Source organism: Aedes aegypti, chromosome 2, assembly GCF_002204515.2.
Source record: "Aedes aegypti strain LVP_AGWG chromosome 2, AaegL5.0 Primary Assembly, whole genome shotgun sequence".
NCBI classification, from domain to species: domain Eukaryota; kingdom Metazoa; phylum Arthropoda; class Insecta; order Diptera; family Culicidae; genus Aedes; species Aedes aegypti.
Window position 1 is genome coordinate 400,686,170 of NC_035108.1, and position 24,475 is coordinate 400,710,644.

At 36.9% G+C, this 24,475-nt stretch overlaps 1 protein-coding gene across 3 annotated transcripts in view; it reads left to right on the forward strand.

The window, feature by feature from the left end:
* Nucleotides 1–24,475, forward strand: part of LOC5577896 (serine-rich adhesin for platelets) — a 404,297-nt gene that overhangs the window by 323,137 nt on the left and 56,685 nt on the right. For all 3 annotated transcript variants that reach the window (XM_021847139.1, XM_021847138.1, XM_021847140.1), the window contains exons 3-4: nt 6,823–7,191; nt 23,975–24,300. In XM_021847139.1, coding sequence (XP_021702831.1) covers nt 6,823–7,191; nt 23,975–24,300 — 695 coding nt within the window. The remainder of the gene's footprint in view (nt 1–6,822; nt 7,192–23,974; nt 24,301–24,475) is intronic.

Genomic DNA, 24,475 nt, shown 5'->3' on the forward strand with positions numbered 1-24,475 from the left:
CAGGGTTTTTTTTAAACACCGTCGACTGGTTTAAGCCGTAATAGACATGACAACCCTGCTTGCGTTGTGATTCTCGTTATTGAATTCGTGCCCAATCTTTCTGGGACACCCTATGGAGTACTATTTCAGAGAACACACAGAATACCCTAATATTACGATAAATTTGGAAAACATAATTCATAGCATTTGGAACTGGGAAAAATAAAACGTCCAAACTTCCAATCCAAAAACGAATATATAATAGAAAAATTGACAAAAATAATTTATCCTACATAGACACAAGTACATAATACTAACCGCGATGTAAAGCGTAGGTAATAATAATGTAGATAGATACGTTATTGACATCTGATAAAAAGTCTATTTGCCGAAAATGAATTTAAGATCCAAAGTTCATCCGTTGAACAAAAATACTAGCTCGGTTTTACATCTGTTAAACCAAACGATTTTTGAATCAACCATTACAAAATACTTTTTCTATGAAAAAAATGTCCATTAGAGCGGTTAAAAAAATGCAAAACCAATCTCCCATATCTTCCTTACTGTCCTCACCATAAAAATAGTGTTCTGTAAAATTCTCAGCTTTCAGCTTTCTTCATTCTTTAAACCATGAGTTTATGTGCTGTTATCTACCGTCATATGGGATAATAGCCCTGCAAACATCTTCAAAAATCTCACACAAAATTAGCAAAAGAGATTTGTTTCTTCAGCAACAATCTTCATAAAAGTGTGAAGAATTTGTTTTCGCTATGGGATGATAAGTTTGTACTTACATTACAGTACTAACGTATTTTGATCATTTTTCAACATTTCTTCATAGTAATTCCCATAAAATCGTTTTTGGGCCACCTTTAAATCAACACCGAAAAAGCTGAAAATTTCACAGAACACTATGTTTATGGTAAGGATGGTAAAGAAGATATGGGACATTGAATTTTTAAACATTGAATTTTGAATCGCCCTATTGTCCATTCGAGCAAATGACCATTCGACCAAATGTACTTTCAACCAAATGCCATTAGACCAAATGTCATTAGACCAAACGTCATTCGACCAATTGTCCAAAAGCCGTTAATTTTGTTGAGAATTTGTGATATTTAGTCCAGTGGTTTTGCGTAGACCTTTTCGGTTTTGGGACCCCCATTTGAAGCTTTGCAAACGTCTCTCGGACCCATAAGATGAATGTTCTGGAAATCAACCAAATGCAATAATTCTGCTATGATCTTTTGGAGGAGTCCACTAATAATTGAGCCAGGAATGTAGATTTCTGGCCACTAGCATTTTTTCAATAATATGACAAGGAACCTCCATTTACAATGTTGACAAAATCCAACGAAAAATAATGCAGGGCAAGTAGGATAACCCAGAGTGGATCTAGATAAGAGTGGCGTCAATGTAAAAATTGGAACAGCGGCGAACTGTCATTTCCATACAAATCCGCGTTCCAATCGAGCAGGAGACCTGTCAAAACTGGAACATGACGTCACTCTTGTTTACAGGCACTCTAGGATAACCCATTCGGGCACCTTCATCATTCACAGAAACTATGCAGTAAATCACAGTTATGTCCAGTTTTAGAGTAAAGAACAACAACGATTCACATTGAGATGAAACTTTGCAATTAAAGCGTTTTTTTCAAAACTGTTTCGTCTATCTTCCTATATCAAGCGATATTCTTTCCCATGATTTTGGTACCTTTTACATGTTTCTAAGGTATTTTCTGTACTGTAAATACAGGATGTCGACGGCACAGCAGAGATGCATTTGAACGCGTTCTGTTCATGTTCTGTTCAAAGCTTGTGCTCACGAGAGCTGTGTTCAAGTTCAAACAATTTGCGTTGTTTGATCACAGTACTCTGTTCATCTCGTGGCAACCGTTTCCGTCATTCAATGTTGTCCCTCAAATAAATTTAGACATACAAAAATATTCTTATACATCGATAATTGATTCGTGGAAAGGTAAAATACTATGTGATAATTTAATTGCTTTTTTCTAAATTAATTTTTGTTCTAGCATCATACATTTGATAATTTACAAAAATAACGCCTGAAAATCGACGGAACAAGATGGGCCCAACGATAGCGGTATTCAAGACGATATCTATAACTTTGCTCATTCCAGACCCACATTCGAGTGCTCTTCCGTCAAGAAATACGAATCTTTGGATAATTTCAACATGTTTAAATAAAAATAAATGTGCAATTCAAGGTTAGCTTGTTATATCACTCGTTGAAAACCTGACGCAATTTTTTAAATATGATTTGATAATTTTTGCACCACAAATGATTTACATCCACTGTTTGAATGTTTTTTGCTTTGTAAACGATCTCATTTTTGAATGAACCTTATACGACCGCAATTCAGCTTCTATGAATCTGACTTCGGTCTGGACTGTTTTCTGATATTACACAACGTTTCACCAAAGGCCGCAAATTCAGTGTATGCGGCTATACATATTTAACGTTTCGGAATGATTTTTCCGGAACCCTTAGCTTGCGGTCTTGCGGGCGGACCCGTAGAAGCATGAGGTATTGACCTGTGAGGACCAAGGCTATGTTGGACGCTCCTTTCAGATTGTCAACTCGCTAATTATTGATGTATTAAAATCTAGATAGATTGTATGGTGAAGCCTGATGGCACTAAAGAGTCGAAGTACTTAAGGCTCAAGAATCCATCATTCAATCATCAGCAATCATCAAAAATAAAAATAAACAGTTTTTTCGTTCAAATTTAAAAATATCCTCATGAAAATCTATCACTGCATTACAGGTAGCAAATGCGATGCAATGATAGATTTATATAAACATTGTTTAAGTTTTGAGCAAAAAAAACTGGTTTTAAAAATTTGTCAAACATTGATGGTTATTTTCCTCTTAATAAATGCATGAAAGATCACGATTCCGTGAGCAATCTAGTGATCATAATGCTGAACACGAACACGAGCAATCGAAGGAACATTTGCGAACACTCACAGAACACGAGCGTTCAAAATGCATCTCTGCGGCACAGAAGAGAGACTTCCCGGACTGTGGACTTATAGCATATTATTTTATTCATTATTTGAAAAAAAAAACACGCCCAAATATGAGCTCAATAGTTTTCAAAATATCCTGCCGACGTGAAACAAAAGTGCAAAGAATAAGATACATTCCTCAGCATTCCAAACCCCCCCTGTTGCTTATCGACAAAAATATTCCCAGGAATCAATTGAAGTTATCATCAGAAATCACCAGAAAGCTGGCAAAATCTGCCAAAAATAAAACTTTTTTCAAGATCACATTGAATTGAATTAGAGCGTTAAGTAATTATCTCTGGCTTGCTGTTTGAAACCGATAGAATTACATTGAAGGAAATTGCTCAGTATTATTACAGTTAAAATAATCAAAAAAGGCAGCGGCTTAAACATATTTTCAAAACGTTAAATTTACAACTGGTTAATAATATATAAGGAACAGATTCCTCACATTTATTCATTAATCAAGTAAAACGACACTTATTCTCAATGTCTTCACGGACCTCCTGAGAGCTCGTCACGGCTCTCTAGGAGTCCGCGGACCACCGGTTGAGAAACTCTGGTTAGTCGAATGATGTTTAGTCGAAAGTAAGTTTTGTCGAACGGACATTTCGTCTAATGGACATTTGGTCGAAGACGTTTTATTGCAGTAGAAAGCTTATGACATTTGATCGGACCGACATTTTGTCGAAGGGACATTCGGTCAAATCTACCTAGTACGGTAACGATGCTTTGCGTTTGTCCGATTATTGTCGAAAGTAGTATTTTGTCGCTGATACGCTGTTTACGATTATTCTGCGAGTCAAGATGAGCTTTCTCAAATGAAGCAAGCCGAGTTTTGTCAAATTTTTCTCGCTTAGTTAGTTTAGATCAAACTATTTCTCGATGTTCGCATCGTAACCATTCAAATCTTCTACCTTAAACCCTGTCATTCGCCTGAAGTCATCTACACCGTTAGCATATTTACTTAAGGAATGATATTTATTTGAATGTATCATTAAGCCAATTGACCATAGGTAGTGAAACGTAACTTCTTCATTTTTTCCGACAGTCTATGCTCTCTGTAGGCTGTTCGGTCAATGAAGCCGGTGAAACACTCAGCGTACTTCCTGAATAGAATACGCCAAGCATTGAGTGCTTTGTCAAATCACTCTTACACTATTACCCTAGCTTGGGTCCCTTCCCTTTGCTCCATTCCGGGCAATGAGAAAGCGGACTCTTTGGCTAAGGTAGGCGCTAAAGAAGGTGATGTTTTTCTTTTTCCCCTTCAAATTGTCCTCTTCTCGTCGTGTCTCCCACAAACCGTTTCTGTTTAGTTTAATTACAGATCTGGACATCCTGTCCCTTCAAGCTTCATCAGCTTAGTAGTCTAAGTAGCTTAAGAAATACCGAAAAATGCTTTCCTTCCCTGTTACCCTAACCTTAAAACTTCCGCAAACTAACATAGTTTTTAAATTAAGTTCAAATTTCAAAATGTAAATAATGTAAAAAAAAGAAAAGATTTCGGCTCTGTTATGCCCTACGGCGCCTGAGCCTGCCAAATAAACGAGACAAGTAAAAAAATCATTTTGGTTACATTGCTGAGTACTGAAATTAGGGAGTAGCCCATTTGGCATAAAGACGAATCGCATAAAGGCGTTCGGCATAATGGAAGCAGCATTTTTAAAAAGGCACATAATTCACATTATGTCAAATGTCCTTACGTGAAACGTCTTTATATGAAATTTCGCATACCCACCCAAGAAATTGCTTGTTGAGCAATTATTCAAAGCATGATGATATTTGAGAACAGCTAAATATTTCAGCCAATGTGCAAAAAAAATACTTTTGAAAAGTTCATTTAAACAATTCTCGAAATTTTAGTTACTTCCATAACTTCAGATGTATGTTCTCCGCCAATTGAAAAACCTTTGCCATTTCACCTAATGTTTGATGGCCGAAGGCCATTAGGTCGAATGCCGTTAGGCCAAAAGGGTCGTTAGGCCAAAAGGGTCGTTAGGCAGGAAGGTCATCAGGCCGAAAATGGCCGATAGGTCTAATGAACCGTAAAGTCGAATGGGTAACAGGGATAAGTCAGGACAGTTCGCATTACCTAGAAGCTGCGGAATGAATTTTCAGGTCGAATGGATTTAATTAAAAGAAGGAAAAAAACACTGATGAATGTGTTAGCCATTTGAAAAAGTAGTAAATGATCAAATGTTATCAGATGAAAACACCGAATTTAGTACTATACCATTTAATTTCACTAAATGGTATAGTACTAAATTCGGTTTTTTCATCTACTTATAGGTGTTCTACTAAACAGCTCGAAGATTTATTATGATCAAATGTTGTTTCGGCCTAACCCTTTCAGCCGAACGACCCCTAACGGCCAAACGGCATTTGGCCTAATGACATTCGGCCTAATGGCATTCGGCCTAACGACCTGCACCTGAATGTACTTTTGACAAAATAACATTTGCCCAAACGTCATTCGACCAAATTTGATCACCAAGTGTCCTAAAGCCGATCAGAAGAGCTTCAGGAGTAAAGTCTGAGAAACAAATTAAATGATTTCGCATTCAAATTTTCGGGGTAATTCCACAGTAAAATAATAAATGAAGGAATCTTCTTAAGTAATATATTAAGAAGTATCTTGAGAATATTTTTTTTTTTAGAGGATCTGGTTTAAAATTCCAAAACTCTTAGAAAAATACTTAGTGGAATTCTTAACAAAAAAAACAACTAAGAACTCCTTGAAGTTGTTTACTGAGAAATATTTGCACTTTTCTTGGAATGAAGTCTCGCAATTTGCGTGAATCTTATGCTGGATTCGATAAAAAAAATGCTCTAGGAATTCTGTCAAACCCCTTTTAAGACTGTTCAGAGTTCAGTAAGCAATTTTTGAAAATTATGTGAGATTTTTTTCTCAGGATAAAGTCCAAGATTCAGTAATAACTAGAAATCTGTGAAATCTTACTGTGGATTTAATTACAATTTTGCACAACGTTTTGGGAAAATCCTACCCAAGTTTTCAATGAAATTGATAAAAATCCTATCTTAAATTGTGTAAGCTTTCAATTTACCGGTGGATCTGCCTAAATTTGTACTATCTTTCTCAGCTATAAATGTTATGCTCAGAAGTCTGTGAGGAACCAACTCATTATTCATTGAGAACATTATAAAGTGAATTGATGACTGAATAATTCCATAACGGGTCAAGTGGTTTGGACCGGCAGTCTTATTTGAAAAAAAAAATGCAAACTAAACAAGAGCGAATGTATCCTTGAAGAAGGTCTCAATCCAGGGCCGCAACGTCGGAGCGAGTAAAATTGAGTTCGCTTGATTTTTTTTTTAAATTAGACTGCCGAGCCAAACCAACGGACATATTTTGGCTTTCATATTTCTGTCGACAACATTTGTTTGAACTTATTATAAATAGAATTTTGTTTATTTAATAGCGATGAAAATGAAGGCATTTCACTGAAATGTTTGGAAAATTAAGAAAAATAATAATGCATGTTTAGAAGGTTCGAAAAATAATGTAAAAAGTATTCGAAATAAAGAAAAAGTTACTCACGATTTTTGTGTGCTCTACTCGTTGGAATACCTTCGCATTGATTGTTCTGCCAGCTAGCAGTATTTGCCTTAAAAACATTCAGCACATTGTATTTCCCTTCCAAAGCCATTCAAATGGCAATAATAAGTTGAATAGGAGTAGTCCTCTCCCTGAAATTGACAGAATACGACCTACAAATTATTCAAAAATAAGTCAATGCAGTTGAATTTATGTTTCACCTCCCCATTCTCCACCTCCTCTATCCAACAGATGGTTTCACACAACCTGTCCACGCCGGACGGTAGCACCCAGCACACGCAGAAAAAGCAGATGGAAATCCTTCAAGCCCGGACAGCGTCCGGTTCGCTTCAGGTGGTCCGCGCCCAAACCGTACAGACAACTTCGTCACGCTGGTCCTCCTCCACACTGCATTCCGAGATCTGCAGCAATGGTGTCAGCACTAGCACCACCAGCACCAGCAGTAGCAGTTTTAGCAATGGACACTCCATTCCAGCCATCACCGCCAATAGTACGAGCAGTAGTCACAGAACCAGTGCACTAACGACCAATGGATTCTCGAGTCATCACCTGCAGCAACAGTTCCACCGTCCAGCGGTCATAAATTCTAGTAGATTATTGGTGAGTGGCGAATTGTGCGCATTTTTTGAATCTTTGTTGCACCATGTTTCCAATAATAGAATAGTTGATTAATGGATGTGTCAATCCGACTTGAATTGAAGCTGCGAATATTGCTAGGGATTTATATCTATTTCAACCGCAATGGTCAAGGGCAAGTTCAATTAATATGTCTATAAAACCTTGATAAAACTATATTTTACCTAAAGCATTCGACGTGCTTTTAGAGAAGTGAGAATTCAAAATTAGCTGTTTAATTCAAATTTGGCATGCTCGATGCATAATGTTCAATATGTAACGTTGATTTGAAGAGAAAATCACTAAGATGTTTGATTAATCTTAATTAAAATTGTATGTAAACTTTAATCAAAGCTTGCTAGTACTAACCCTATTCTCTACACTTGGGTCACCCAAAAATGTATTTTTTTATAAAGCTGTGTACTAGAATAGTTGATCCATGAATGTGTCAATCCGACTTAAATTGTGGTTACCATCCTACCAAGGACATATAGCGGTTTCAACCGCAATGGTCAAGTACAAGTGCAATTAATATGTCTCGTATCAAGACATGCAGGAAACACCATCCCGTCCCTTCCTGCCGCTGCAAGCAGCCGCGGATCAATTTGTAATCCAATTTGCACCAGCCAACACCTTCTCCGAGAGCAATCAACTTTGCGTGAGAAATAAAAAAAAACGCAAAACAAGGACCATGATCAATCAATCTACACCGCGTCGTCAACTTCATCGCGTCACCGGATAATTGATCTTCTTTTATGGTGCCAACAGTCAGCAGTAACTATAGGTAGACGCTGCCCAGTTTACCGACCGAAGCCGAAGCCGTTTGCTGTAACTGAACAGTAGCAAAAATGGACACTTTAGTCGCGCAGTCAATGGCCATCGGCACCATTGAAAGTCAAGAGTGGCCAACTGCGCTACGCGTAATGAGCGTTGCGTATACTCCTACGTAGGTTTTTACATAGAGCCCTCTCTATTGTGCCGGCACCAAAAAAAGCAATTTCATGGTCCTGCTTGAATCGCGATCGAATGTCGAAAAACGACCTTGATGCGTGGTCCGAATGGCCTTCGAGGCTCAGTTAACCAGGGGTCTTCAAATTGTTTGAGACAGTGTTCATGATTGTTTTGTAAATTCGAAAAATTAAAGATTGCGTTGAACCAAACTCAAGAAGTTAGTATAAATTATAGAGGTAATCAATTATCATCATTGCAATTCATACACCAACAGGATCAATGCTTGGGTCATGTTTTGAGTTCAATAGCTCTTTACTTCTTCTTTCTGGCGTGTGGTAGCTAGTTCAGCTAAGTAACTAGCTCAGCACCCAATAGCTATTTATGGTTATCAAAATACTTATTTGAATATAATACATGATCCACACATGTATGCAATGATCTTTCTGAATTAAATGATTTTGGTTTACATTCAAACAGGGTCAATAATATGTGCTCTACCAAGATTCTAGTTCACCAATTGCACTGCGGAACACGTTTTTGTCTCAAGCATCAAAATACTACTATTTACTTTATTAGGGGTTGCTGAAGCCATTGCCGTTTTCAAAAATATCATAGCCGTCTAGTTTTTGAGATATTGACTGTTAAAAATACTAAATTTGACGATTTCAGCCAACTTGCATACAAGTTTTTCAACTTGTGGCATTTTATTTGCTTTTTTTGTCACAAAATTCAAACTTCATGTGTTAAACAATACTTTTCAACAAAGTTCATAATTCTTTCACTGGTAAAATGTTATTTTTTGATAGTTCTGAAAAGTATTGTCTTATACTATATAAGAGAAACGAAGAATTTTGTATGGAGACTGTAAGTATGTTTAAAAAATCGATTTAAACTGAATATAATGGTAAAGTTTACAATCAAATTATATCTAAATTGAAAGTTCAAGTCCTATTTGGCATGATTGGTGGATTGAATCACAAAAAAGTTTGATAAATTATACTTTAAATTTCATGTAAACATTCATAAAACCTGTGCACTATGGGCCAGGGACGCAATCTGGCGGGACAAAATAAATAACTCGGTAACGAAGCGTTTCCGATATTTGATGTCTTCGGCAAAGTGTTTTGTAACAACGAGGACCATCTACTGACATGAACGGATAGTTCGTAAATCGTCCGCAAAGGTGGCGCCACAATCTAACTTTTTACTGTGACGTTCTAGAGATTTGATATGTTCGGCAAAGTTGTTCATTTTTATAAAACAAACAACTCCTTAGAAGACGTCAAAATTCCACAGCCTACTGTTTTCGAGTAATTGGCAAAAGGGCCCAGATAGCCGTAGCGGTAAACGCGCAGCTATTCAGCAAGACCAAGCTGAGGGTCGTGGGTTCGAATCCCACCGGTCGAGGATCTTTTCGGGTTGGAAATTTTCTCGACTTCCCAGGGCATAAAGTATCATCGTACCTGCCACACGATATACGCATGCAAAAATGGTCATTGGCATAGTAAGCTCTCAGTTAATAACTGTGGAAGTGCTCATAAGAACACTAAGCTGAGAAGCAGGCTCTGTCCCAGTGAGGAAGTAACGCCAGAAAGAAGAAGAAGACCAAATTAATGAAAAAACGATTTTTTTCACCGAATTTGACATTATTTCTAAGAATCATGTCATATAATATTTTTTGCTGATAAATATATTACAAACACAAGCTCTGGGGCAATTTTTTTTAATAATACGGCGCATAAAAATTAATAAATAATGAAAAAACTTGAAAAATAGAGCAATTTTTGAACCTTAATATCTCCAAAAGCGCAAAAAATCGCAAGCTCAAATTTTGAGGCAACATTAAACAATATTTGATGAAACGAATGTCAAAATTTCAGAGAGGTATATTTTGGTGTTTTTGATATTTTTTTTATTTTATTACGGTTTTCTTTCCATTACGCTATTAATATTTTCGTGGCAAATATTTAGGTGTATTTTAAAATTAACGGGAAAAAATATTTTATTATGCCATGAAATTATTATATCTGCTCAGAGTACAAGCTGGCTTTGGATTTCATCTCAAATTCTTCTCTTACAGTTTACCGGAAGCTCAAAATTCAAGAAAATCCGGTGATTAAACACATATTTAAGGTTAAACAACATAAGTTTTCAAAATCGAAGGAATCTCCAAATTGATACCTTTGATCTGTATCCTCTGTTTCGAAACATCCAAGGATCAACGCTCTTCCCGCTTTAAAACAAATCTACAAGCTCCGGACAAGGGATTGTGCGCTCTGAAATTTTAGTATTTAGAGATATTGACATGAATGTGCTTTAAAATTCGATTTTCCGTATTAAAAGTAACACACTCACAAAATAAATTGCTCACCTCGAGCAATGATGACAATAATCAACTGACACATGATCAAGTTTTTCATGACATACTATATCATTTGAATTATTGAAGAAAAACAAATATGTACCCAGTTTTAACAAAGACAAATTAAAGACCCCCATGTTCCTTGCAGTTGCCCAAAATTTTATGGCTCATAAAGTAATCTAGAATGCCGTGAAAAGTGTGCTGCGATCTGTCAAACTTGGGTACCTTTTGTACTACCGAGGGACCAAATGCAGTACTAGAAGTGGTACCCAATCTGAGCCCGAGTGTGACGGACCTGGTTTTAATCTACACTTCCATCTACATTACTCGATATCAACTCAAGGAACTGCTCTTAAACTGAATTTCATGGCTACTATGATGACTTTTTTAAACAGTTTTCTGATAGTTTTTATTCCATGACTCGTTATTTCTAAAAGTCGATCGTCCCTTCAAATTGACTCATGAAATTTAACACCAAAATATACCTCTCTGAAATTTTGACATCCGTTTCATTAAGAATTGTTCTATGTTGCATGAAAATTTGAGCTTGCGATTTTTTGCGCTTTTGGAGATTTTAAGGTTCAAAAATTGCTCTATTTTTCAAGTTTTTTCATTATTTTTTTAATTTTTATGCGTCGTATTATTATTTTTTTTTCTACCAGAGCTTGTAGTTGTTATCATTTATCAGCAAAAAATATTATATGACATGGTTCTTAGGAAAAATGTCAAATTCGGTGAAAAAATATTTTTTTCATTAATTTTATCTAATTTTACCAATAACTCGAAAACAGTAGGCTGTGGAATTTTGACGTCTTCGAAAGAGTTGCTTATTTTTTCAAAATGAACAACTTTGCCGAGCATGCTAAGTCTCTAGAACGTCACAACTATCCGTTCATGTCAGTAGATGGTCCTCATTTTTACAGAAAACTTTGCCGAAGACACCAAATACCGGAAACGCTTCGTTACCGAGTTATTAATTTTGTCCCGCCAGATTGCGTCCCAGGCCCATCGTGCTGTGTTTTATACAACTTTGGCGACCTGTAACTAAAAATTGTGACGTGCTGGAACATTGCTGAGAACGGCATCAAATTCAGCGACCGAAAATCTACCAGAGACACATAATTTGATCCTTGAGACACGCAAAAATGTCATTTATGTTACTCTGTGTTGTTTACGGTAATCATAAAACTTATTTTAGCAAAGGCAAAAATCTACAAACGTAACCAAAGATCTCTCGGAGATTTATGAAGAAGGTTCATATTTACCCATGAAGACTTGAACAAACATAATCTTTCATAATCTCAAACAAACATAACTGTAATAGTACCAGCATATTGTTTGTTTGTTTATGTATTTATGACACTTTACACCAGCAGGGTGCATTCGTGTTGGACCTTAAAATTCAATTTAACAATTTAAATTCTAATTTTTTGAACAATTCAGTATCGTGTAAAAATTTCAAAAGTTTATCAATACTGGCTTCTTCATTACCAAGAGCATCTCGGAGATTTGCTTCGATGCTGTTTTCTTGTCGTTCTTGCTTATTGGATTATCTTATCTTATCACAGTCAAACAGACGTAACACTAATGAGATTTCCAACGATCATATCTTAAGTCATATCTCACAACAAAAATGCGCGTGTATTGTTTTCCTCCCTGTTTGACATTTCTCACTAGTGCCATCTGCAGGACACATAATCGCATTTCGTGCAACATGGCCACCAGATGATGATTTGTGAAGTGGGCGATGGATTTTAAAGGAAATTGTTGCTAGTGATACGTCTGTTTGTCTGTGCTCAAATTATTTCACCAACCTCAGCAAAATGAATCACGTAGAATAGAAAAGCTAAGAATTCTATAATTTTCAATACCGAATCTAGGTACTTTTAAATCGAGATGTCGTCAAACCTATTTTTTACCGAGATATCGGCGAATGTGTAAGTTTGGTGGAACAAGATTCAGTGGATTACGCGCCCGTAGGAAGGAAATCGACAGGAAAATCTGGGTAAATAATCGGATCGATGTATAAAAGTACGCGGTACTCTCGAATGGCGTTTTATTAGATAACAATAACAATCAAAGCACATCATTTTGAAACAACGCACAATGTGGTTTATGCTCTGGTATGGCAGATGCTCTGCCCGGTGTAGAAGGATTGCACGTTGTACTACTAACAGAATGTAGCTAAGATCCGGTAAACGTTTAACAAGTTTCGTCTAATAATTACCGATATCTCAGCTGTTGAATTCAAGACAGTCCGTTTACCGAGCTAGATTTCCGAATATAAGTGTGTAGTTTATTGGAAATATGTATTAGTTTCTCAAACATTTGTGGACAAAATCTTATAATTATAGAATGTAAATATAATAGAATACATAACAGGAGGCCGTTTTATGACATTATTCAATGGATTTTCATGAAACAAATTGCGGTATAGAAATCAATTTAAGGAGATTTAACATACAACCTTTGAAAAAAGTTGACCCAAAGACGTTGAAAGTTTGGAAGAAAATTTAAATGAATTAATCAAAATAACACACCGTTAAAACCATCATATCCATGTTGATACCAGCATCCATTATCGTAAGTTATTTTTTAAACCTTAGTAATGTAAATAGATAAATTTGAAAGTATCTAGTGTGATCAAAGTTCTTTGGAACTATTTAAGACCTACGTAATTCTGCTTTCGTCTCCAAAATTGTAATATACATTTTAAACTGTACTTCAGCGACATTAATGCAATGATTTTAATTCAATAGTAGGCTAAAATATTACGAACAAAATTCTTCAACTCAATTATTTTGGACCCTGACGCGGCACAAGTGGGTAGAACATGTAGCACATGTCCTACGGACAAAAATAGCTGAGTAGGACAGTCAAAGGATTATTCTATCCATGATTCAACAAGAAGCCAACTCAGTAGATGTTGTTTGATAAATTGCTGTGAGCATCCCCGGAAATTTTTCCATACAAATTAATGGATATCCATAGACTCTCGGGAGATCCCTGAAAAATCGTTAAAACAATTCATGGATTAACCCAAGACCTGTCGCAACCTGTATTTAGTACACCAAGATGCGTGCACATTAAGGTGCGGCTTATTTTTCAAAAGTTCTCAAAACCAAAAATTCGAGTGCTCTACTGAATTTAAATTACGTTAAATAAGAAACCTCAAAATCTGAGGCAAAAATATTAACATTTAGGGGTGGCGCAAGCATCTTGAAGGTGAATAGACCATTTCCGTGAAAAAATTTTATTTGCTCGTAAGCTTTCTTTTAATTTACTGGACCAACTCTCCAAAGGAACTCATATGTTTTGAAGCCTCTAACTATTGAAAAACAACGAAAAACTGGCGGCACACTAGTTCACTCCACGGTCTCTTAGAATTTATATCTCTCTGATGTTTTAAGGAACCCCTTTTTCCTCTATGAATTTATCTCCACGTTGAGAGGCGGCGTCCATTTATTACGTAACGCTAAATTTGGAAATTTTTGACCCCCTCCCCCCCCCTTCGTAACGCTTTTTGTATGATTTTTTTTTAAATTTTTGTATGAGTCGTAACGCTTGAGCCTACTCCCCCCCTCCCCCTAGAGCGTTACGTAATTTGTGGATGCCGCCTGATGAATTTTGATCAGCTGTTCCTCCGCGGTCTACACCTTGTTGATCTTCGAATTTGTGCATGGTGACGTCGGTGACGTCACGAAAACAAACGCTATCTCTGTTGCTCTTCCGTCATGGTCAACTAACTATCCTGCTCTTGGACATTCCCTGCAGGAATTGTTTACATTTTGTTATAAGGAGTTGTCATTCACTGCAGGAATCGTTGACATTTTTTTTATTTGAAGTTTGGAGGTTATGTCTAGCAACATCTATCTCCTCCTACTATGCCACTTCCACAGTGGCTGGAATCCCCACATCCATCCCGGAATCCTTATTGTTGGTGCTGGCCGTCGAAATTTCTATGTTAACAAGTTCTTCAGCGGAGCCATCAATTTCATTACGCCAGCATGCATATTTCCGCGTTTTTGTTTTAATCAAACATTTGCCATCATCAATGTTCTACTACACAATTTGATGGTGGAAGAGAACCATCACGAGAAGATCCTTCATATCCGTCGCATGTAGCTGCTGTGGTGTTCCGGTTGAATGGTTCTAAACAAGGGTCCTGCTCTCTCCTGGTTTTGTGGCCAGTGGAGAACTGGCGACAAAAATTTCACTGCGTTTCAGTTTATCGTTTTTGAATCTGTTGGATCCCAATCCGGAAGAGTTCCCGTTTCGAGGTTGCAAGAGCTCCTCGATTGTTTTATCTTTTGATCCGGAAATCCCCTTGGTATCTATTAGAACAATATTCTACCGCACAGTAAAATCTTCGGCGCTATATTCCGCCGGTCGCAAAACCGTAAACAAGCAGGACCCTTCTCGGAACCCATTTCGAGGACTAACACGGAGCACCATAGTAGCTTCAGGCAACGAGATGAAGGCGATGTTTATTGTGGTCTTGAAGGATTTCGTACTTGCATTCCTATGGTGATGACCATTTTTCGGGTAGTCCTTATCATTCCGGAGACTGTTTGAGGCAAAAAAATAGCAATTCGATAAACAATAAACGAAACAAATTGCTACTCATTTTTTCTATATGGGCGAGCGATTCAGTTCTGTTGCTTGTGGGAACGGTGGGCTTTGACATTTCATCATGTCTACAAACATTCAATGCAGGGGTGTTAATGAACGTTGTGGAAAAATCTCCACTTTGAATGCCCATAGGGTTGAAGTAACTGTGACCCACGACGAGTTTTATCTCAAAATGTGGTGAATATCCATGTTTTCAAAAATTTATAAGAAAATCAGGAGTGTATATAAACAAAATCTGAAAGCGTTAATATTCATTAAAAATTATTGTTTTTCGAAAAAAAATACAAAAGCTATGGGTTAGATCTGACGGAATTGGTCTATTTTCAGGTTATAAAAAATGACCTTCAGTGAAGTCACCATAACTTCATTATTTTTCAACCAATTTTGAAACTTTTAGCATCATTATCTTCAAAATTAAATTGATGGAAACTTTGTATAGCATCAAATTTGTCTAAAATCGAAACTACAGTGATACCTCCATGAGTCGATGTTCCATGACTCGATATCGACTCATGGAACCATACTAAAAACAGAATTTCATGGTTACTATGATGGTCCCTAGAAGCCACTTTCCAAAGGATTGCTGTTCCATGACTCGATATTTCCATGAGTCGATGGTCCCTTCAATATCGACTCATGGAGGTTTCACTGTAGTCTCAGTAAAAAATACTTTTATTCAAATTTTTCTTCATTTTGCTAAACAAATCATTTTTGTTTGGCCATAGCTTTATAAATACTAAATCGATTCCAAATCTTTTTACATGGTTTTGAAGCAAATTTAGTTGTTTTCAAACTGTTCACTGTTGTTTTTCCAAAAAACGGGTTTGACTTAGTTTTTCAACAAAAACTACCCAAAAACATGATTTTGTTATGAAAAAATCAAATTTCTTTGGATTATTTAAGTCCTTATCGCCGGAAATTGCATTTTTTTTTTCTAAAAAACTCATATTTAAAAAGCATCTTGCCTTAATTACATATTGAATAGTGCACATATTTTTTTACATTTGTAAGCATATTTTTGTTTCAATTTTATTTAAAAATTGTTGAAAAGTCTTTCTAAAAGGTTTAACAAATAAGAAAAACCAGTCAAATTTTTGCCAATTAAATATTATCTCTGAAGCTGATAGAAATAATATTTAATTGGCAAAAATTTGAAAACAACTGGCACGTTTTTGTGCATTTTTTGCTGAATAACTTGGTCGAGATATTTTTTAGGGAAATGTGATATATGAAAGGTTTGAAACCAATTGAATTAGCTTCAAAAGCATGTAAAAAGATTTGGAATTGGGTGAGTAATCATGGAGATATGGTCAAACTAAATTGAAATTCATAGTAAAATTTGGAAAAAAAATTGGAATAAATTACTTTTAACTAAAACTTGTTTTGATTTTAAACAAATTTGGTGTTCTACAAAGTTTTCAGAAATATAATTTTGAAGGTATTGATGCTAAAAGTTACAAAATCGGTTGAAAAATAACAAAGTTATTTCCACTGAAGGCCATTTTTTATAACCTGAAAATTCACCTTCAAGACGCTTGCGCCACCTCTAATTGTTATTTTTTTTTGGCTCAGATTTTGAGGCTTCTCTTTTAATGTGATTTGAATTCAGTAGAGCTTAGCTTAGCTTAGCTTAGACTGACTACTAGACAGTTTCACAAAAATCAAAATTTCTGGGATTCAACCAGTCACCCCCAAGTCCTAGTTGCAATACTAAAACAAACTACCAGACAAATTTTCATCCAATTTGGAGAAGATTAGGAGGTGCCTCAAGTCGAATTTGTGTTTTTAGGCTATTTTTTACATTCAAAAAAATCTACCGAGAATTTGGAAAAATGAAAATCAAAATAAATACCACTGGTTGAACGTATTATTAGTACTTTACAACTTTTGAGAACACTGTATGCCGATAAGAGAGGGTTTTGACCTCATAAAATTGATTTCTCTTTATTAAAGTACCTGTAAAACATACATTTCTCTACAGTTTTTGTTCTACGAGATTCTAAAGCTCATGACTAATCATAAAAGTTCAATCGTAGTATCATTCCTTTGTCATTTCTGAACATTATTGTAGTACATCATTTTCGTATCCGAGTTACAGATAAATTGTAAAAATCGTCGGAAATACGACATTCCTTATTCCCCTGCATTCAGAGCTGCTGCCAAATGGCGCAATTGCTGACATGTTTAAAAATTGAACATAGTAGCTTTGCTTTTTCAATGATGGATGATGATTGAAGAAAACATCTAGCAAATGTCATCAACGCAGTCGTGTTTCAAACAACATTCGCATTTGATGCCAAGCGTTAACAAATGTGATATAGCCCCGAGGTCAAGCTTCTCGACTACCGATCTTGAGGATCAGAGTTTGATTCTTTTTTTCGAGTGAAACCAATGTTTATTATATGCAGCATAGAAAAAGGACTAAAGGCGCAAATCACTACTTAAGCATTTCTCTTCATTAACTTAGGAGTGGGAGATTTTTGTGAGTTCTATTGATTAAGACTCAGCTACAAGATACACTTTTGAACAATGAATCGTGATGAAATTTGTTGGCCTCAAGTCATTTGGTCCATTAAAAAAAAGAGCACTCTAAATGAACTCCCGTTATCAAACTCTGATCCTCAAGATCAGTAGTCGAGAAGCTTGACCTCGGGGCTATATCACATTTGTAAATGCTTGGCATCAAATGCGAATGTTGTTTGAAACACGACTGCGTTGATGACATTTGCTAGATGTTTACTTCAATCATCATCCATCATTGAAAAAGCAAAGCTACTTTGTTCAATTTTTAAGCATGTCAGCAATTGCGCCATTTGGCAGCAAATCTAAATGCAGGGGAATGAGGAATGTCGTATTTCCGACGATTTTTTACAATTTATCTGTAATTCGGATACAAAAATTATGTACTACAATAATGTTCAGAAATGACAAAGGAATGATACTACGATTGAGCTTTTATGATTTGGCATGAGTTTTAGAATCTGGTAGAACAAAAACTGTAGAGAAATGTATGTTTTACAGGTACTTTAATGAACAGAAATCAATTTTATGAGGTCAAAACCATCTCTAATTGGCATACAGTGTTCTCAAAAGTTGTAAAGTACTAATAATACGTTCAACTAGTGGTATTCATTCTGATTTTCATTTTTCCAAATTCTTGTTAGAATTTTTTGAATGTAAAAAATAGCCAAAAAACACAAATTCGACTTGAGGCACCTCCTAATCTTCTCCAAATTGGATGAAAATTTGTCTGGTAGTTTGTTTTAGTATTGCAACTAGGACTTGGGGGTGACTGGTTGAATCCCAGAAATTTTGATTTTTGTGAAACTGTCTACTGACTACACATATCAATGGTTGCTATTCCGTGATTGACCGAAGTCAGTTAAAATGCACAAAGAATCAACTAGAAGTTCGGCTGGGATTGGCCATAATCATCTTCAGTGTGCATAATTCAGTGCCTCTATTTATACATGGTCAATAACGGCGCCGGCCACGTCCTTGCAGTCAGGTGGGATTGGGGGAAGGAATGTTAGTGTGTAACCTTTGCTATTTGGAGACCGTGTTTGCCTCTGCATCTCCACAAAGGTTACTGGGAGGGATGTTTGTTAATGGGAAGGATCGTTGGGTCACAGGATTCACTTTGATAAGCGATTAGACCATGATAAATAATTATTTGTGAGATATAAACATGCTTATATGTAAATATAATATTTTCATTTGATATGAACAATATCTATGTAGAGAAAAAATATGCCGACACTTGAGGTGACGAACCTTTCAAAGTTTGTTGAATAAAGTGAACCTTTCGGAAGTCTACACTTGAAGTGTCGAACCATTCAAAGTTTAATTTTCAATTACAAAAATAAAGGTAAAAAGAAGAAGGTGTATTGAATAAAAAAAAATTAGACATAAATAATTTATGAATCAGAGTTTATGTCGACACTCACAGTGCCGAACCATACATATTTTTTTGAAACATCATATTTACATCTCACCGTTGTAACGATTAACGGTACAGTCATACATATTTTATAGATTAGGAACAGTAGCATGAAACGAGCTCACCAATTGATCCGTCATCATTGAGCAGCAACAATCCTCTTTCAGCTTCAGTCGTTTGCTATATAAAAGCACTCAGAGAAAATAGGCGCGCGACCCGTGAGGGAAAACAACTGACGACTACTCGGGCTTTCTTGAAGCACTGCCCAGGAGCAAGCGTCAATGTCGGAAGATCATAAAGAACTAATCGAAAGCGGCACTTTTTCACTTTACTCGATCGACGCGCGACATGTTTGATCCTGCCCTCATCGCCGGCCCCCGCAGGAGCAAGCGTCAAGGTCGGAAGATCAAACACAACTAAGCGATCACGGTTTTTTTTTCACTTTTATTTGACCGACGCGCGACATGTTTGATCCTGCCTTCATCGCCGGCCCCCGTAGGAGCAAGCGTCAAGGTCAAAGGATCAAACACAACTAACGGAAGATCAAACGCAACAAAGCGATCGCGGTTTTTTTTTTCACTTTTACTTGATCTTCAATGTGATTTGAATTCAGTAGAGCACACGAACCTGAAAAAAAAGCCGCACCCTAGTGTACATACAGAAAGAGCTTAGTGCGGTTGGCGATAGTCGAGGAGGCTCTTGATCTTACAAGGCATTCTTGAAAAAATATATTGGCGATTTTTCAAGCGATTTCTGCAGAACTCTCGAAGCACACTCTGTAAAAGTTCTTATTTATGGAAGCAGGGTTGTTAAGTATCATGACCGACTTTCAACAACGCCCAGACAATCAGAAGTCACAAAAAAGTTCACGTAATAACTCACTAACTTCACATACACCGCATCAAACCCGCAAAATACGATGGATGAAATCATGAGATTGATGAGTTTTCTCACATAAAACGCTTTTTTTTTAGTTCATTTGTGCATTTTGTTTAGTCCCGTACACTCTTACAAAGTAAGTGAAATCAATCCGTTGCAGCTGTAAAATCAACATTTGTTATCATAAGTTAAGTTGCATAAGATCACAGGTTAGATCAGTATAAAATTCATACACTCGCACTGTATCATGCATCACATAATATATGCACGTATATCGCCTCCACTTTCGTGCGTAAAAGGCCTGTTCGCGAAATCTTATAAGCGAAATTTTGCACATGCAAAGCCACTAGGTGATTTCGTTATACGTACATTTTGGTAGTCTGGGAGTCTTCTTACTGTCACTAGACGAAGCTATATTTCATGTGCTAACTTCATTACGCCGCACTGACGAAGCTCTCACGAGAGCAATTTTAATATTGCGTTGCTATAAAAAATTATACCTCATTTTAGAGAATTTCAGGAAGTAAATGTGTTTGATGAGTTAAATTGAAATTCTTCCATGATTCCAGCGATATTAATAAAAATCATACTAGATAATGAGCTAAAAATATCAAGTTTACGATTCCGTCACAAGCCGTAGCGAAGGAAAAATGAAAGAGATGAACATTAGAGTGGTTCAAAAAATAGTTTTTGCTCCACACCGCTCATACGATTCTAGATCCTTACAAAATTTGAGCTCATTTGGATGAAAACTGAAACTGCACAAGCCACACATATTCTAAACAAGAAGAGTTTTTGAGAGCCTGTGAAAAAATTGTGCAAAACGGATTTTTTCAGCGGTAAAAAATGAAGCAGCCGGTAGAGAGGTTAACATCGTTTGAATGTAGGAGAGCCTTTTGTTTTGTAGTTTTGTGTGAAGTATGTTAAGTGTGCACCTTGAAAATGGTTTCCTGTGAGACAAGCAAACAAGCAACAGTTAGCAAAAAGTTGTGTTCGACTTCGCACCCCTCAGGTGGAGCCTAACCCGTTGACCACCAATCAACAAAAAGGGCGAATGTAGATAGACAGGCTATTCTTCTATCTGTAATGCTTGCATTAGAGTGAGTTTCAAAACTGGGATCACTCTGGTGCTTATCTTATCTTCTATTTCTATCCTTTTCTATTTTCCTAGTATAACCCTCCAGTAATTTGTCTGCACATCCTTAACCTCCTTTATGCAAGCATTACAGATAGAAGAATAGCACTGCGGAACACGTTTTTGTCTTCAGCACCAAAATACCGCTATTCGCTATTCACAGGCTTGTTGAATCCATTGCCATTTTCAGAAATATCATAGCACGTCTAGTTTTTGAGATATTGACTGTTGAAAATGCGAAAATTGACTATTTCAGCCAACTTGCATGCAAGTTTGCCAGCTTGTACGGCAATTTATTTGCTTAATTTACCACAGAATTCAAAATTTATGTGTATAACAATACTTTTCATCAAAGTTTATTATACTTTCGATGCGGAAAAGTTATTTTTTGATGGTTTAGAATATTATTGTATTTTGCCATATAAGAGAAATGAAAAATTTTCTATGGAGACTGCAAGCATGTTGAAAAAGTCGGTTTAATCGAAATTTAATCCTGAAATTTGAATCAAATTATGTCTGAAATAAAAGTTTAAGTTCTATTTTGCATGTTTGGTGGATTAGATTACAAAAAAAATAGATAAATTGTACTTTAAATTTCATGTAAACATCAATAAAACCAGTGTTTTATACAACTTTGGCGACCTATAGCTAAAAATTGTGACGTGCTGGAGCATCAGATTCAGCAATTCCAAATCTACTAGAGACACATAATTTGATCCTTGAGACACGCAAAAATGTCATTTTTGTTACGCTGTGTAGCCTGTCTATCTACATTCGCCCTTTTTGTTGATTGGTGGTCAACGGGTTAGGCTCCACCTGAGGGGTGCGAAGTCGAACACAACTTTTTCCACCAGTGCTAACCGTTGCTTGTTTGCTTGTCTCACAGGAAACCATTTTCAAGGTGCACACTTCACACAAAACTACTTCAGATTGATGATGATTATAAGTCTAATTAATCGACTGAATCAGATTGCTTCTGACCGTACTTTAGTTCTTCTTCTTCTTTCTGGCGTTACGTCCCAACTGGGACAAAGCCTGCTTCTCAGCTTAGTGTTCTTATGAGCACTTCCACAGTTATTAACTGAGAGCTTTCTATGCCAATTGACCATTTTTGCATGTGTATATCGTGTGGCAGGTACGAAGATACTCTATGCCCTGGGAATCGAGAAAATTTCCTTTACGAAAAGATCCTCGACCAGTGGGATTCGAACCCACGACCCTCAGCATGGTCATGCTGAATAGCTGCGCGTTTACCGCTACGGCTATCTGGGCCCCACCGTACTTTAGTAAGAAATATATTTTACCAGACTTTTGATAAACTTATGCATAAATAAGACCAAGTATAACGTTTTTCCAAAAGTTGGAAGTTCTTGTGTCACATAAAATGTATAACAATACCGCAATCTCCTAGGCATACTCGGACCATTTTCATGAAAAATTTAGCTTGACAACAGCCGGGCTGCTTGTTGATTTCCAATTCGCACCCCCAGGGCTCCACTCATGCGGCACCTGTTTTGTTTCCAAGGCTCTAGCTATCAGGCGATGCAGACAAGATACCAACTATACCGGGCCCACCTTGATGAGTTCCACTTCTATATCAACCTCTACAAGTACCGTATCTCAAAGTGGAAGCTGGTTGGTTGCTGTTTTCCATCATTCCTACGTATTCTTTTCCCCCTCTATCTTGTACATCCCTGACTGTGCCCTAAGTATCATTCAAATATTCGTCCTAGTATTACTTCCACCTTTCAATCACCTCGCCATCGTCCGACAAAAGTAACCCATCTTTATCTTGGTATTGCAGTGTGCGATTGACAAGCAAATATCAAATGCGGACACACCAAACGCGGTAGTATTTTTCACAAGGAAGGCAAAGTCAAAGAAAGCATTTCATTGCTAGGGGTGGCGATGGTATTGGTAATGGTTGCTAAATATCCTTTGATTATTCTGTGCCGCATTTGAAGCCCATTTTGCCAAGACTTGCACGACAAGCGTTCTGCTCGCATTGGTCATAGCAAACGTCACAGTTACTTTCAGTTTCATTGATCTCATTTTCTGAGAAGCAATAGCATATTAGTATGATGTTATTGATTTTTTCTTGGATTCCACAAAATGTGGCTCCAGAAATTATTACCAGGCTCACTATAATTTCTTTTCCATATTCCTCCATTTTTTTCTGGACATTCCTAAGAATGTCTTCCTTATTTTACGCAGCGTATACTGAGAAGACATGTCCAGGAATTTCACAAGAAATATCTGAAGGGTTTAGGGGCCATGCACAAATTACGCCACGCACCGAGGGGGGAGGGGGTCAAGCCAAGCGTGAGAAGCCTTACAAAAATTTCGGAGGACTCATACAAAAAACGTGACAAAGGGGTGGGGAGGGGGTCAAAAAAGCTGAAATTTAGCGTGACATAATTTGTTTACCATCCCTTAGTGATGACACTTCTTCGTCAGAAAACATCAACTCCGTTCAAGAAACAATCAGAATTCTTCTAGTGTTTGTAGTAGGAGCAGCTCTAAGTTTTTTTTTAAAGACATCTCATAATTTTTATAATTAGTTTCTGTAGAAACTTCTTTGATACCTTCTGGGATTACAGCAGAAATTAAGTCATCTATGCTTCTCTCAAGAATTATTAGGCTTCTACTAAAAATAAAACTAAGTTTGCTATTTGTAATAAATTTCTATATGGTTAGGATATTATTTTGTTGCACTCCACTGATCGAGCGAAGCAATACGATTGTTTACATTCCTTGATCAGCTGTTTGATTGATAATTGGCGGTTACTGATTTAAAAATTACCCTATGATCAAAAACATCAAAACAAAATTGTACCAATTGTTTTGTTCATCTTCACCTTTTCCTCAGAGCTCAACATCATCCACCTCCAACACCAACGGCAGCATCCTACACACCAGTTCTCTGCACCAGAGCCCACAACCGCTCGCATCATCAAACGGTACAACGGTCGCAAAAATGCCATCTTCACTTGCATCCACGCTGCTGCTGCAGTCAAATGGACCTCCACCAACTTCCATCCGCAGCAAACAAGTGTTTCGCAGCGGTCAAATGGACGTAGGCGGCCCAACTGGAGGAGGTGACAGTTTCACAAGCCATACTCGCCAACGGCCACTGGATTGGTTCGATAAGTTCAAAGATATCAGCGTGAAGGACGAACCGGCCGATGCAGACAGGTAAGCAAGTTAATCATTTTTGATTAAATTTTGCTCCAATCGACGATCACTGTACCTTCAAAAGCTTATAGAACAGAAAACGATTTCCAGTTCAAAACGCAAATCGACAAGACGCAACCGCACTGTAATAAGAAATCAAAGAAAGAATATATCGACTGCATTAAGTTGTTGACGT